Source organism: Sphaeramia orbicularis, chromosome 19, assembly GCF_902148855.1.
Source record: "Sphaeramia orbicularis chromosome 19, fSphaOr1.1, whole genome shotgun sequence".
NCBI lineage: Eukaryota > Metazoa > Chordata > Actinopteri > Kurtiformes > Apogonidae > Sphaeramia > Sphaeramia orbicularis.
In genome coordinates, this window is record NC_043975.1 from 20,269,000 (window position 1) to 20,283,275 (window position 14,276).

The 14,276-nt window shown below is 36.4% G+C and overlaps 1 protein-coding gene across 3 annotated transcripts in view; it reads left to right on the forward strand.

Annotated features, from left to right (window-relative positions):
• Positions 1-14,276, forward strand: part of abcc3 (ATP-binding cassette, sub-family C (CFTR/MRP), member 3) — a 60,841-nt gene that overhangs the window by 17,149 nt on the left and 29,416 nt on the right. For all 3 annotated transcript variants that reach the window (XM_030121383.1, XM_030121382.1, XM_030121384.1), the window contains exons 2-10: positions 2,322-2,498; positions 3,235-3,360; positions 4,739-4,876; positions 7,360-7,488; positions 7,762-7,823; positions 9,116-9,247; positions 11,210-11,461; positions 13,073-13,250; positions 14,087-14,248. In XM_030121383.1, coding sequence (XP_029977243.1) covers positions 2,322-2,498; positions 3,235-3,360; positions 4,739-4,876; positions 7,360-7,488; positions 7,762-7,823; positions 9,116-9,247; positions 11,210-11,461; positions 13,073-13,250; positions 14,087-14,248 — 1,356 coding nt within the window. The remainder of the gene's footprint in view (positions 1-2,321; positions 2,499-3,234; positions 3,361-4,738; positions 4,877-7,359; positions 7,489-7,761; positions 7,824-9,115; positions 9,248-11,209; positions 11,462-13,072; positions 13,251-14,086; positions 14,249-14,276) is intronic.

Genomic DNA, 14,276 nt, shown 5'->3' on the forward strand with positions numbered 1-14,276 from the left:
GTGATACTTATCGATATCATCTGATATGAAAACAATTATTGTGATATGATTTTTTTTCCATATTGCCCAGCCCTAGTCAAAGGTTATTATTATTATTATTATTATTATTATTATTATTATTATTATTATTATTATGATGTACGTATGTGTTATCTACATAAGTACAATCAAGTCACAGTTACAACTGTCCACAATAATGGCAGTGCTATGTCACCAAATTTTGCAGCATCAGTCACAGTTTCTGTTATTGAATGTCCTTAAAAATGGTTCAAGTTATGAGGTAAGGGATACTTAGTCCCTACAAGCCAAAAGCTCATCCTTCAAATGCACTAAATGCTCAGTTTGAGACATTTTTTTCCCCCCATAAGCCAGGCTTTCTGGGTGGGACCTTCAGAAGAATGGCCTGTTTGAGACGGAAGCTGAACCAGGGGGCCAGAATGAGGTCATTTTATTGAGAGTTGTGTTTAGCTGTAAACCACGCAAAGCTATTTTAGTAAGTCTGTTATGTATAACCCCCATTTTTAAAGGAACAGTTCCCAAGATTTAGATTCAATCTTAAACGTAATTATTACCTCCGCCAAGGAGGTTATATTTTTGCCAGGGTTTGTTTGTTTGTTTGTCTGTCTGTTAGTGTGCAACATAACTCAAAAAGTTATGGACAGATTTGGATGAAATTTTCAGGGTTTGTTGGAAATGGGATAAGGAAGAAATGATTAAATTTTGGTGGTGATCGGGGGTGGGGGGGCCCACGGGGGGGGCCACGTTTGTCTGTCCGTTAGTGTGCAACATAACTCAAAAAGTTATGGACAGATTTTGGATGAAATTTTCAGGGTTTGTTGGAAACGGGATAAGGAAAAAATTATTAAATTTTGGTGGTGATCGGGGGTGGGGGGGGTGGGGGGCACTGATCAGCCTTGGCGGAGGTCTGCGCTCTCCGAGTGCTTCTAGTTTATGTACTATATTAACGCTCTAACATTATATAATTAGCTCTATAAACCATGCTAAGTTTTTGAAGCTGAAGGATATCAGTCATGCCTATACTTGGGGACTGTTGTGTTGCTACATAATTTGCCAATTTTATTATGTTTTAGATTCATTGCTTTAGTTTTTATCTTCCTTTTTAAAAGGATCGGCATATGCACTGACTGATTGAGCTTAAATTCTCTCAGAGCATTTTGCTGCCGAGTAATCAGTAAAATGGTGAATGCATGAATTTTGCTGACTAAGTTTTATGTTCACTTGAGGTGATATTTTGCAATTTTTGAAAAAGTTAATCAGTTTAATGGGAGATGGAAACAGGAAATACAAAATGATATTAAAAGACTGGATAAACTGTGGCTAGATTATCATGCTAATATGTTGACATCTATAACATGATATAAAATTCTTCTTCACTCTACTGGTATACTGATTATTAAAATACTTTTGTAATTCTTTAAACTAAAACACTGCATTGTGTTAATGTGTGAAATTCGGTATCACATTTTAGCAGCTGCTCTACGCTGATACATATTTTTAATTATTTTGTTTTTTTCCTTGTGACCAGACATATTCCTGTTCATACAGTCTGCTGTTGTAGTTAGGTGTAACAATGTCAATAATGGTAATTGCCCTTTTGGTGAGTGCTTAAAGTGACATAGATTCTACATGGTGCAATTTATTATATGTAATTTGGCTCACTTTTACTTATGCCACCTTCATTCAATTGCATTTTTACTTCCTGCAATGCAAAGTGTCATGTTAATTAAAACAAACGTGTAGCTGTCTTTGTCGGCAAAGTGTAAACTATACATACCTCACGAGAAGGTGTTGTACTTCCATTAATTTTTGATGTGGGACGGGTGTTTTAAAACCCATGACATACATTTTGCTCAGTCCAGAGGAATGTGGTCAGGTTTCCATGGCTTCCTTCTGTTTGGTTACTTATCAAGCTGGTAATCCTGGATTTTGAGGTTATTATGTTCTTATAAATGAGGGTGTCCGCCAAGTGTCTTAAATGGGATGAAGTCTTTTTTTAAATTATTCTCTCACCATAGGAACTGGTTAAGGCAAAATACAGCAAATGTGAAAGTGTTTACAGACTCTTGCTAAGTAAAAGTCTGGTATTATAAGTATGTGTGGTGAGTGTTTTGTGTGGGAAGCTGAGGTGGGATGATGCATTGTGCACTGTTTAAACTGTGTGTCAAAGTCTTGATTTTAGAAAGCTGCAGGTCAGTGAAAATGTTGAAATAGGACAGTTTGGGTTTATTTTAAAAGTGACTCAGATCTGGTTCTGTGTTGTTGCCTAAATGAACGTCCTACTATCTTGTCTGTCTTTGCAGGAAGCCAATCTGACGTTGCACACAGATCGGCCTGACCTTCCACAGTGCTTTCAGCTCTCGGTCCTGTCATGGCTGCCCTGTATTTACCTGTGGGCTGTGAGCCCCCTCTACATTTTCTATCTGAAGAGGAACAACAAAGGTTACATCATGATGTCCATTATGAATAGGTTCAAAACGGTAAGAAGGGAATTGATTCTGACCAATAGGGTGACATCATCAGAGCAGTTGGAAATTAACCATCTTTGACTTAAACAGAGATTAGATAATTGTTGAACTGAACGAGTCAAGTAAATAAATCTGGATCACTGTCCATCAAATTCAGAGAGGGAGTCTTTTATAGTATAATATTTGACCTCATTTCATTTAACCTTTTCTTCCTTATCTTCTCAAAATGAGTTGAGCTGTTCAGTGTGAAAGTCCACATTTCTGATATTGCAAATGATTAAATCTACAACTTACTGAATTTAACACTTTTACTTTTTACTCTCCTGTTGTTACTGGTTAAAAAATGCAAATTAACTTAATTTATTGTAATATTTGCATTCTATGTAAAACCTACTTCTGCACTGAATGCTCTAGATTTGGTTACATTTGTGTTACAAAGGTCTTAAAGGAGGGATATTTTGCATTTTTTAAATGGAATTATGCATTTTAAAACATTTTCCTGTTATGCTTGGGTCTGAATTCTTCATTAATTAAACTCCACAGGCCTATCTTAAACCTTATTTCTGAGTAATGACACCAGAAAGGTTGTTTTGAGCACTTGCTGTTTAAATGCAAATGAGCTTTTTTTCTTCCTTTTTTTTTCACCTACCATTTTTCATTTTGATGAGCTTCTGTGTAGTTAATCATCTCTTTGACTATTCTCTGCTTGTTAATGTCAGCTTCTCCATCTTGTCTCCCCATGTCTCAGCTGTTTGGCTTGTTGTTATGGATCGTGTGTTGGACAGATCTCTTCTATACATTTTATGAGCTGGGGAAGGAAAACACCCAGCCACCCATCTACTTTGTAACTCCGCTGGTGCTCGGCATGACCATGGTGAGTATGTCCATGGAAACACAACTGCATTGCAAAAGTATCAATATCTACAAGATCATAGATCATGGGGTAGCGTTAGGTCTTATTAGTAGTTTTTGATATCATCTGTCAAAACTGTTTTATAATGAAGTTTTCCTGGATATGTAATGCAATATCTGTGTAGATTACTAGATTACTGTGTGTCTATACAAACAAATCTGTTATATTGTCACCTTCCTAAAATAATTGCCTGAGTAATTTTTTTTTCAGATTTTTCAAGAAACACAAAAAACTTATTATAACTAGTATTTGATGATTTAGGTTAAAAAAAAAAAAAGCAATTTTTTTTAGGAAGATAGCGATACGAAAGCCACAGTCATGTCATTCAGTTTTGTTTCAGTAGGAACAAATTTAATATGCCGCTAAATAAATGTATTGAATGTACTACAGTATATTGCCAACATCACCTAAAAACTCTCAGGTAATTTGTTTAATCTGCTGGCATCAAGTTTAGCTTTTCTCATTCTCTCCTACAGCTTTGTGCCTCTCATAGACAAACATTTAGCCTGCGTATTTTACAGAGTGCTGCATCAATAGCATGTAGACACATTTCCATCCTTGCGTTTAGGGAAATAAATGATCCTGCTTTGTAGCAGCAACTTTGTCTTGTGCTTCATGAGGAAGCATGAAGGAGCAATCAACTAACTAATCGTGCATTAAATATTCACTGCATTTGAGGTTATTTGCCAGAAGTGTATCTGTATTTTACTAAGCTCATAAACTGAACTCTTTTCCTAAAAGGTAAAAAAAAAAGTATGTAAAAACAGTATTTTTCCTACCTATTCGCCAATTAGCAGACATCAGTAATTTCTTTTTCACATTTTTCGAGTTAAATGAAAGAAAATAAAATGTCATCATATCAGCAACATTATAAGAAGCTGCAGAGTTATTAAAAATATAATCCAGAGAGGAATGCTGTAAATTAAATAAAGGGTCATACAGGAGCAGCAGATTCAATAACTGTGGGTTTCAAAGGATGTAACTGGTCTTAATGTGGACATCAAACATTTAAGTTTGGATGTGCAGGGTATTCTAAATTAGAAGTTCTCAGAACTTAAAAAGCCTTTATTTTCAAAATTGTCTTTAAAACAGAACAAAGTCTTTAAAAGTGTGCCAGAATCAGCTGTACTGAAGGCCATGTCAGGCTACAGAACAGCGGGGACACTGGTACAGCAGCTCGTCTAACCCAGCTCAAGGCTTTTAATAGGGGAAGTAGTCAGCATAACAGACTGACCCAGTCACACTTACCTTGCATGCCCTCTGCAATCCTGTCGTGGGCAATCTAACTGAGTTTCCTCCACTGCCCCCCCCCCACTCTCTCTCCTGCCTCCTCTCTCAGCTGTTGGCCACGTTTCTGATCCAGTTTGAGAGGTTACGTGGGGTTCAGTCCTCAGGGGTCCTGTTTATCTTCTGGTTCTTGTCTGTACTGTGTGCCATTGTGCCTTTCCGCTCCAAGATCCTACAGGCCTCAACCCAGGTGAGTACAAGTAGTCCTCAAAAAGCTTTTTCTATGGTTGAATTGAACTTTTCTGCCCCTCCTCCACCCACACATCTTTCCCAGACTCTTCTTACATTCATCCTTCTACCATTCCTAGTTGCCTCAATCATTTTTTTTTTACTCTTACTTTTGACAACAATTCCCAGCTCCCCAGCTGCCTCAGTATTTCCTCAGTCAACATTGCCTCATTCCAGTCAGCTCCTATGGTTTTCTCTGTAGTTAGTCTGTAACTTGTAGTGAGTAGATGTTTTGAAAGGGGTCAGTTCAGGCCAAATCTAAGCATGGTGCTCCAGATTGAATAGTAGGTCTGTTGTTCCTGACATACTTATCTCACCTCTAGCGGGCACGGTGCACCAACCGAGCTGCAGCATTCAGCAAACAAACCCTGCAGCAATAAGATAAGACAGATACGCAGTGTATGGTAACAAACTGCAGGGAAAATACACTAAGGTCAAGTGGAAACTCGGAGTATGTATCAAATAAGCATAAGAGGCATAAGCTCCACAATATATAATCGTCACCATACAGTATATATCTATATCTATCTATATATATCTATATCTATCTATATATATCTATATATATATCTATATATATCTATATATATATATCTATATCTATATTTATTTATTTATTTATTTATTTATTTATTTTTTTTTTTTTTTTTTTTTTTTTTTTTTTAATTTTACCTTTATTTAACCAGGTAAGTTAGTTGAGAACTGATACTCATTTTCAATAATGACCTGGACATACAGAGACAAACAACTAATGACTGTCACACATTCATGCCTATGGGCAATTTTAGGTTGACCAATTAACCTATCAGTGCATGTCTTTGGATGGTGGGAGGAAGCCAGAGTACCAGGAGAGAACCCACGCAAACATGGGGAGAACATGCAAACTCCACACAGAAAGGTCCCTGGTTGGAATCAAACCCAGGACCAGGACTTGCTATGAGGCGACAGTGATAACCACTGCACCACCGTGCTGCCCACGTAGTAGAATATAGCTTTAATATGTAGCCTTCAAGTATAACTGATTTTCTATATATCTAACATTCACTAGTAGGCAGCAAAACATTGTTTCATTCACTCTTTTGATTTTTATTTTTTTATTTTTGATGTATTTGTAAAGAGACATTACAAAGTCATCCTGTTAAACATATTGTGCTGCATCTACAATGCCTGTAAGGAATATAAGGTTGGTTGGCTACATTTTAGGCTTATTGATGAGTTTGATTGTTTACACATAGGGCAAGGAAGTGAGATCTAATCCAAAGCTAAACATTGTTGAAGACCAAAATAGAACTAAATGGTGAAGTGAAAATAGAGCTGAGGGGGTGGAGGCAAAATGTAAGAACACAAAGCATTTTTCTTTTGCTGCCCATTTGCTACAATGTTAAATTATTTTAGAGTGTGTGGTTACACTCAATGACACTGCAAAGCAGTTCCTAAAACCCTGAATTAATGCAGTAATTTATGTTAGGATTTGTTTCGCTTTGATCTGTGCTGTTAGCATGCTTTCTAACCCCCATTGTTTAATTGTTAGCACCTATGTTTGCATGCCTATAATGATCAGATTATGGTTTCTAATCTTTTCTTAGCTGAGTTTATATACATCACATAGGTTTTTTGTTGAGTAATCTGATTATTTGCAAGGATTTTTCTTACCTAACCTGAGATGCTTTCCCAGATATGTCATTTGATTTCAGTCTACTAGAACAAATAATAACATGCAATGATAGTAAAGCTGAAGGTGACTGTGTAAAATCTTTGGTGCTGAATGGTGAATGAGATTTGCAACCATCCCTGAGCACTTTAAGGCATTGTTGTTTATTCCAAATTTACCCTAAACAAACCGCTCCTTAATAGGACTGAAAATTCGACTAAGAATTCTGATTTGGAGCCTCAGTCAGTTGGTCAGGCTGTAAACCTGGCAGTCGCTTGCAGGGGTCAGACGGGGATACCACAGACCTGTGCCTCTGTAATCATGCTGATCCAGAAATCCAGACCACACACAAATGTGACTCTGAAAATTGAAGGTTGTTTTGCACTGTCGTAGGTGAGGTCTCTATTCATAATTTTATTCAGCTGATTTAGATTTTCATGTGCAGCTAAGGAAGAAACAAATGTGTTGGGGGAGCTGTTGTCTGAGTGAAAGGAAGTTTTTTTTTTTTTTTTAACATTTGAATGCCTGCAAAGATCTTGCAAATTGTGAATGAATGCTCTCAATGAAGCATGTATCACATTAATTACAATGAACAGTGTTTTACCTCTATGAAAACATGCATTTTCATATGATTGTCTTTTTATGTTAGCGTTGTTGTGACCATTCTTTTACTTTAATATTTACTACAGTTTACTACTTGTGAACACAATTCTTGACAGGTCACACTTGCAGCTTCATATGTGAGTGTACTTGAAGAATTTCAAAGCACTGTATGTCCTTGCTTTACATTTCAGGGTGAAGGAAAAAGTGACAAGCTGCGATTCGCCACATTCTACTTGTACTTCAGCCTGGTGGTCTGCGAGCTCATCCTCTGCTGCTTCAATGAGAAGCCTCCCCTCTTCTCCAGTGTGGTTACAGATCCTGTGAGTCATGTATCCTGCTGAATTGTCTACTCACAGCCTGTACAACATGTGTGTGTGAAGACCACATTTAAGGATATCTTTTCATGCTGTTATTGTATATTCAGTGTTCTGTGCCGCTGACAGTCTGAGTGTGTGCTCTGGGGCCACTCTCTGCCTGTAAAAGGAGGTCACACACTCAACACAGCTTCTAGTGGTTGCTCAAAAAAATTTGTGCTTATCCTCGTATAACCTCTCCAACCTATTTTTCTGCACATTATTCATTTTTTTTCACAGAATCCTTGCCCTGAAAGCACAGCAGGTTTTCTTTCCACCATAACATTTTGGTGGTTCACCAGGTATGTTTTCTGCTCCAGTGCACACAATTTCAACAAACCCAAACTTTGATATATTATTGGTGGTAGATCGCATCTAAATGGGCTATGTTTTTGGTGTTCATTATTAATTAAAGGTGTCAGCAATAGTGTCAATTGTGTCAAAACCTTGTAAAATAATTTTAAGAAATAATTAAAACTTTAGTTGGTATGTTGTACAGTGATGAACATTTTTTTTAATATTTTCATTGTATTTAATCACAATAGGTAGATTGCTATTTTTAAAAGGCCTTTTAATAATTAAAATTACAGTCCTCTTTTTCTACAGGTGTACTGTGTCCTTGTTACCTTACTTCCTAAAAATACAGTGGTGATGAGCAAAAACTTATATCGATAGAACCTGTTGTTGCTAGGCTAGATAGTTTTTTTGTTCTTTTCCACATAATCAGGATAATCACATCCATTCACTTATAAAAAAAATAATGATATTTTTCTGATTGAAACAGAAAATTAAAAACATTTGCTCATTATTTCCACATTATTTTCTAGTTTGACTGGTGCTCCTTTAATCACATTATCTTGTTCAACAATTACCAATATTTTAGTAATGGCTATGCATAGTTAAGTCATGTTTCAAATTCCTCTGCTAATAAAAGTTGCTGTCTTCTTCACACAGTGGATTTGTATAATTTAGAATGATTCTACAGTGGTGACATGAACAAAATAAGCCAAATAGTGTCACTAATTACACTTATTTGTATGACAGTTCATGATTTCAAATTTCAATACTGTGACAGCCCTGTAATTAGCATGAAAGTAGTGAATGTTAGCAGAGATAGCTCACTTTGGCTCATCAGAGTTATATTTCTTTCTATGATGAACATAAGATGGAAAATGATGACTCCCAAATGCAAAATCTATTGAACTTTATTGAACATTTATTGAAGCCTAAGCCTCAAATAAGCCCTTCTTCTAGTGAAGTCTGATTCCTGCTGATCTTCCTGTTTGATGTAAAGCATCTTAATTCTGCTTTATTCTGTAAGCCAATCCACCCTTATGCTGGAAAATACATCAAGCCAATATCCGGTGAAATCCAATCCAATAATGCATAATGATGATTAGCAAATCCAGGAAACTCAATTAAGCATTTGTGGAGAGCATTCTGACTTGTCTCTAACATAAAGAATTGTAGTTTTGGACTCAAATTTCAGTTGATGGATGAAAAGACAGACAGCTCTGAAGTCACGGTCTTATTAATTGTATTTGTACTTGTTTTTGTGTTTATCATTGAATTGCTGTTCCTTCCTCTCTCTCAGTATGGCCATTAAAGGCTACAAAATGCCCCTGGAAGCCAAAGACCTGTGGTCTCTGAACCAGCGTGACAGCTCCAAAGTGATGGTGCCGAGACTCCTCAAAGAATGGGATAAGGAACAAGCCAAAGTAAAAAGGTACATACGATAAGACAAGAGGGGAATGGACGAGTGTTGCTTTAGTGTTTCTGGAATCCATAAGCTTTCTTATCTGCTAAATCTGGTGTATTTCTTCAATATAAGCCAGATAATAATGTTGCTATGTTACAGGGAAGTAAAGAAATCTTCATGTCTACTGTACATACAAAGATTGTAAGTTATTGAGATATATTAGGTAGTTACTTCATTCATGATAAATGTAATTAGTCATATATTACATTTCATTGCCAAGGCAAGGACTACTTGTCCCATTGGTGATGCTAGAGACAAGCTTTACCTCTTCTTTACAATGTGAAATGGGCTAATTTACACATATACCTCACTCAAACCCATTGGTTTTGTCCACATTGTATATTGTATATTTTGAAACTCTATCTTACTTGTTTACTGTTTGTCTTACTTGTTTATTTATTTTATTCTATTTTATTTAATTTTATTTTTTACTGCATGCTTCTTACCTACTCCATGTTCTACATATGCACCAAACCACTGAAGCAAATTCCTAGTAATGTGAACTCTGTTTACTCACATGGCAATTAATATGATTCTGATTTTTATATAAGTCTAATGTTCAGCTGCATGTTTTCTACTCAATTTTCTTGTCAAACACGACATTTAATTATATATACACAAAGCATTACAAAGTAAGACTGATTATTTCTTTATGCACATCACTGAGGACTACTTCGTCATTATGACATTGTTGTACTGCATATGCAAAAACTTGGCTCTCATGCTTCTTATTTGCATTACCTTCAGGTGTCAGGTTAACACAGAAACTGACCAAACCCATGTTACTCTTCATAAACTTACCAAAGTCAAAATCCTGTCATGCTTTGTTGTCCTTCCTTTTACTTTCCTTTCAGGCCACACAGGGGAAAGGATGTTGTCTTACAGGGTGTGTGCATGTTGCTGTAGATGTGCACAAGCATGTATATTTGTACAGTGAAATCAGTCTGAAACTACATCATGTTTTATATTTTGGTTATGTCAAGTTATTTTTAACCCTTTACAGTTATATAACAAAGACAGGCAGTAAACTATTACATGCTTTAAACAGAAGCTTAGGCTACCAATAACCTAAAATTAGAAAAAGTTCAAGGAAAGAGAAATGAGCTAACTCAGAGTTTTTAAGCAGTGGAAACAAGTGTCCTAAATTTTGCTGGTTGGTTAAAGCAGTGTCGGAGCAGACTTTGGAACAATATTTGGACAATATTGTTATTGTAAAATGCTACGACCAAAATTGACGGACAGATTATTGTGACCCTCATAAGTGTTGGTCATTTACTTTTTAAATAATCGGGATGTTCTGTAGCTTTTGACAGATGATGTACACATACATCAGAAAGAATGTACGAAACACATTTTTTTCATTTTTTACTGTTATGTTGCAGAAATAATCACTACATATATCCACTTCTCCAAGTGGTTTAGTTTTGCTTTTGATCATTTAAATGTGGTTGTATACTGGAAAATTGTGGTAGTTGCCTGATCAGGGAGAACAACATTTCAGCAAAGTGGGAATGTCTTGCACAAACACACTTGACAAGTCTGGTAAACTCTGACCTCTGTCTCTTTGTAAAGACAGCTGCTTCCTCTTACTGTGCTGCCATTTTCCTGTCAGTTTCATTGTAGTTTCTCAGTGAGAACAACCTGTAAAATGATATGGAATAAGCGCAGTTAGGTCTTTTCAGTTCTGTTTTAGAAACCTGTTTGGTGTGAAGTTGAATTCCATCCCAGTTGTCCCTTTGAGCTGTAATTAATTCACTGCTGGAATCCGACTCCACACTTTAAGCTGCTATTTAAATAGATTGTTAGTTTGCACATTCCACTGAAAACCTGAAGCATGTCTTGCACTTATTACATGAAATAACACGATAATATGATTTAACTTTTCTGATTTCATCTTTCACCGTCTGCTTTGTTCCATCAATCTCTCAGTGAACAGAACGTGTCCAGTCAGGCCATGTATTCTAAACCACCACCATCAACCACCAATCACATAGGAGGAGGAGCAGCAGGTGAGAGCAGCCCAGAGGAAGTGGAGGTCCTGTTATCCAATCAGAAAGCTTCACCCCGCCAGCCGTCATTCCTACGCGCCCTCATCAAAGCCTTCGGCCCATACTTTCTGATTGGCTCAGCCTACAAGCTTCTGCAAGATGTCATCACCTTTGTCAATCCTCAGCTACTCAGGTACAAACTTATCTAAAATCTGCAGGGAAAGCAGATGTGCAGTTGAAATTATCTGGTAGGATGTAAACTAGCATAGACTTTCTACACATCTCATAAACTGTACAGTGTTAATGTGTGAGAGAGACAGTAACAGTAATATGGTTAAATTTGATGTCAGGGTAAACAAACTGTTGTAAATTGTGTGTTCTTACAATGTAAAGTAGATTATGTACAGTTTGTTGAGTTTTCTCAAAATTCTAAACTAAACTGAGACACAAATTACTCTGTTCACATGCTGTCACGCCACATATCCATTTGTCACAGTGAGACAGCAATTTCAGAACAATATTGTTGGCAGCAAGCCATATGTTTCATTGAAATTCAGTATTGACGAACCTGTCTGCAGCACCAACAAAGTTGTAACTGTTATCTAGAGGAATTTTTTCACCTGTTCACCCCAGATTAGTTTGCATCTCTGTGTCTCTGTATTTGCAAGTGTCAGGGAGGAACAATATATGCTTATTGTGTTCTTATCAAATACTATTTTTAAAATGATTTTGCATGCTGGGTTTCTTGCTTTTGCATCTGTGGTAGCTTTATTGATGCAAAGTTATCACACACATGCGAGCCATCTTTGTTCTGGATGCAAAAGCATGTAAATATGTTTCCTCACTGAACATGTACTGTTTAGAGATAGAGATGCAATTCTATGCAAGCCTCCTCTAGAACTGAGTAAGATAAGCCATCAGGGACAGCTCATCATTTTAAGGATTTTGTTACCATTGCTGATTACATCCGTTCTTTAGGGGTGTCTGTTTTTAAGATGGTTCAGCAAGAGGCATTGTCAAATTTTGCCATCTCTATTCAATTGTAAACTTGTAGATCTTTTCTGCAGTCTCTTTTCACCAGTAAGCAGCTGTTAGCGTGCTGCTTTTGCCCTGCAACATTATCACATTGCAAGAGAAGATGGCTGTGCGCTGTCACAGTGTAACTGAATATATCAATTATTCAAGTAACAATGTCAAAGATGATGCTTATTCAATTAAACCAACTTACAAAACTATAAAAATAGAATTTTACAGCTACACAGTTACCAACTCTACTAGAACTGATCCCTGCAAACATGACAGTATATGACTTAACAACATGAATGTGTAGAATTGACTTTTCTGCTTTAACTACTTAATTGTGGAACATAAAATGAGTTATTTTTCATTACTCTATGTAGAATCCTCATCTGAAAAATAGGCTAACTGGTAACTACAGCTGCCAAATAAGTAAAAGGTACACAATTTGTCTCTCAGATGTTTTGGCGTAGAAATATAAAGTGTTTATTAGTTATTTTCTACCACTGCATCTGGGAATAATGCATTTTTGCTGAGTGTCTATTTCGTTTAAGAGAGGCTATTTTTTGGTGATTATATTAAATAACCTGTTCAAAACTTGTTATAAAGATCATGGAATGAAGACGATAATAGGATAATCAGTGATGACTTCTTACATTTGCAGAGGGCTTTATGAGTTGCATAACATGTGTGCCAAAATCAGCATTTCACGGTTCAGACAAGATCAATGATGTGGGTTTTATTTAAAGGATAATTTGTTCTTGTGTTTGTTTTTTTTCTTGAATAGGATGTTGATCTCATTCACCAAGGAACAGAACGCTCCTGCCTGGTGGGGTTACGCACTGGCCTTCCTCATGTTCTTTACGGCCTTTCTGCAGACTCTCATCCTCCACCAGCATTTTCAGTACTGTTTTGTCACCGGCATGAATGTGCGTACAGCCGTCATAGGAGCTATCTACAGGAAGGTACATAAACAAACAGCTCTGAATCAGGGTGACATGGGTGTGTATTTTGTTATGTCTGTATATGAACAGTGAAACAGATCAATGAATCGTTCTACTTTTTCTTACCACTGTTAAAAGGTCCCTTTTTGTGCTTTTTAATGTCACTACACTGGAAAAAATCCAAATCTTACCAAGTGTATTTTTCTCATTTCTAGTCAAAATATCTCATCACACTTAAAATAAGACATAATCACCTAAAGAGTAACTTTTCAGTGATAAATATGAACTTATTTTTAGACAATAGATCTTGAAAATCTTATTTCAAGAAATCTTACCAAGATCATTTTTACTGGTTCCATTGACAGATTTTTTTTTTTTTTTTGCTTAATTCAAGTTTTTTTATGGTTAATTCAAGCAAAAAAATTTGCCAGTGGAACAAGTGAAAGTTATCTTGGTAAGATTTCTTGAAATTCAAGATCTTTTGACTAAACATAAGTTCTTATATCTCACTGAAAAGTTACTCTTTAGGTGATTGTGTCTTATTTTAAGTGTGATGAGATATTTTGACTAGAAATGAGAAAAATACACTTGGTAAGATTTTGATTTTTTCCAGTGTAATACAATGCGACAAAATTCACATCATCACATTAACAATGTTAATTTTTCAAAGGCATTGAAATTTGCAGATTTAGTGGTAAAAACATGACCCGAACACAGCAAAATATTAAAGGAGTTGGTCTATACTAACCTGTATAAAAGAGAAGAAGGTAGTTCTATTCAAAATACAGAGTGCTGTTAATATGTTGTGTCTCACCCAACAATCCAAAACATCTCTTCTCTTGGTCTCTATTGTGCAGGCGCTGGTGATCACTAATGCTGCCAAGCGTGCATCTACCGTAGGAGAGGTGGTGAACCTGATGTCTGTAGATGCTCAGAGGTTCATGGACCTCACCACCTTCCTCAACATGCTCTGGTCAGCTCCTCTGCAGATCATGCTGGCTCTATATTTCCTGTGGCAGGTATGTCAAAAAATTCTGCATGTTAAAT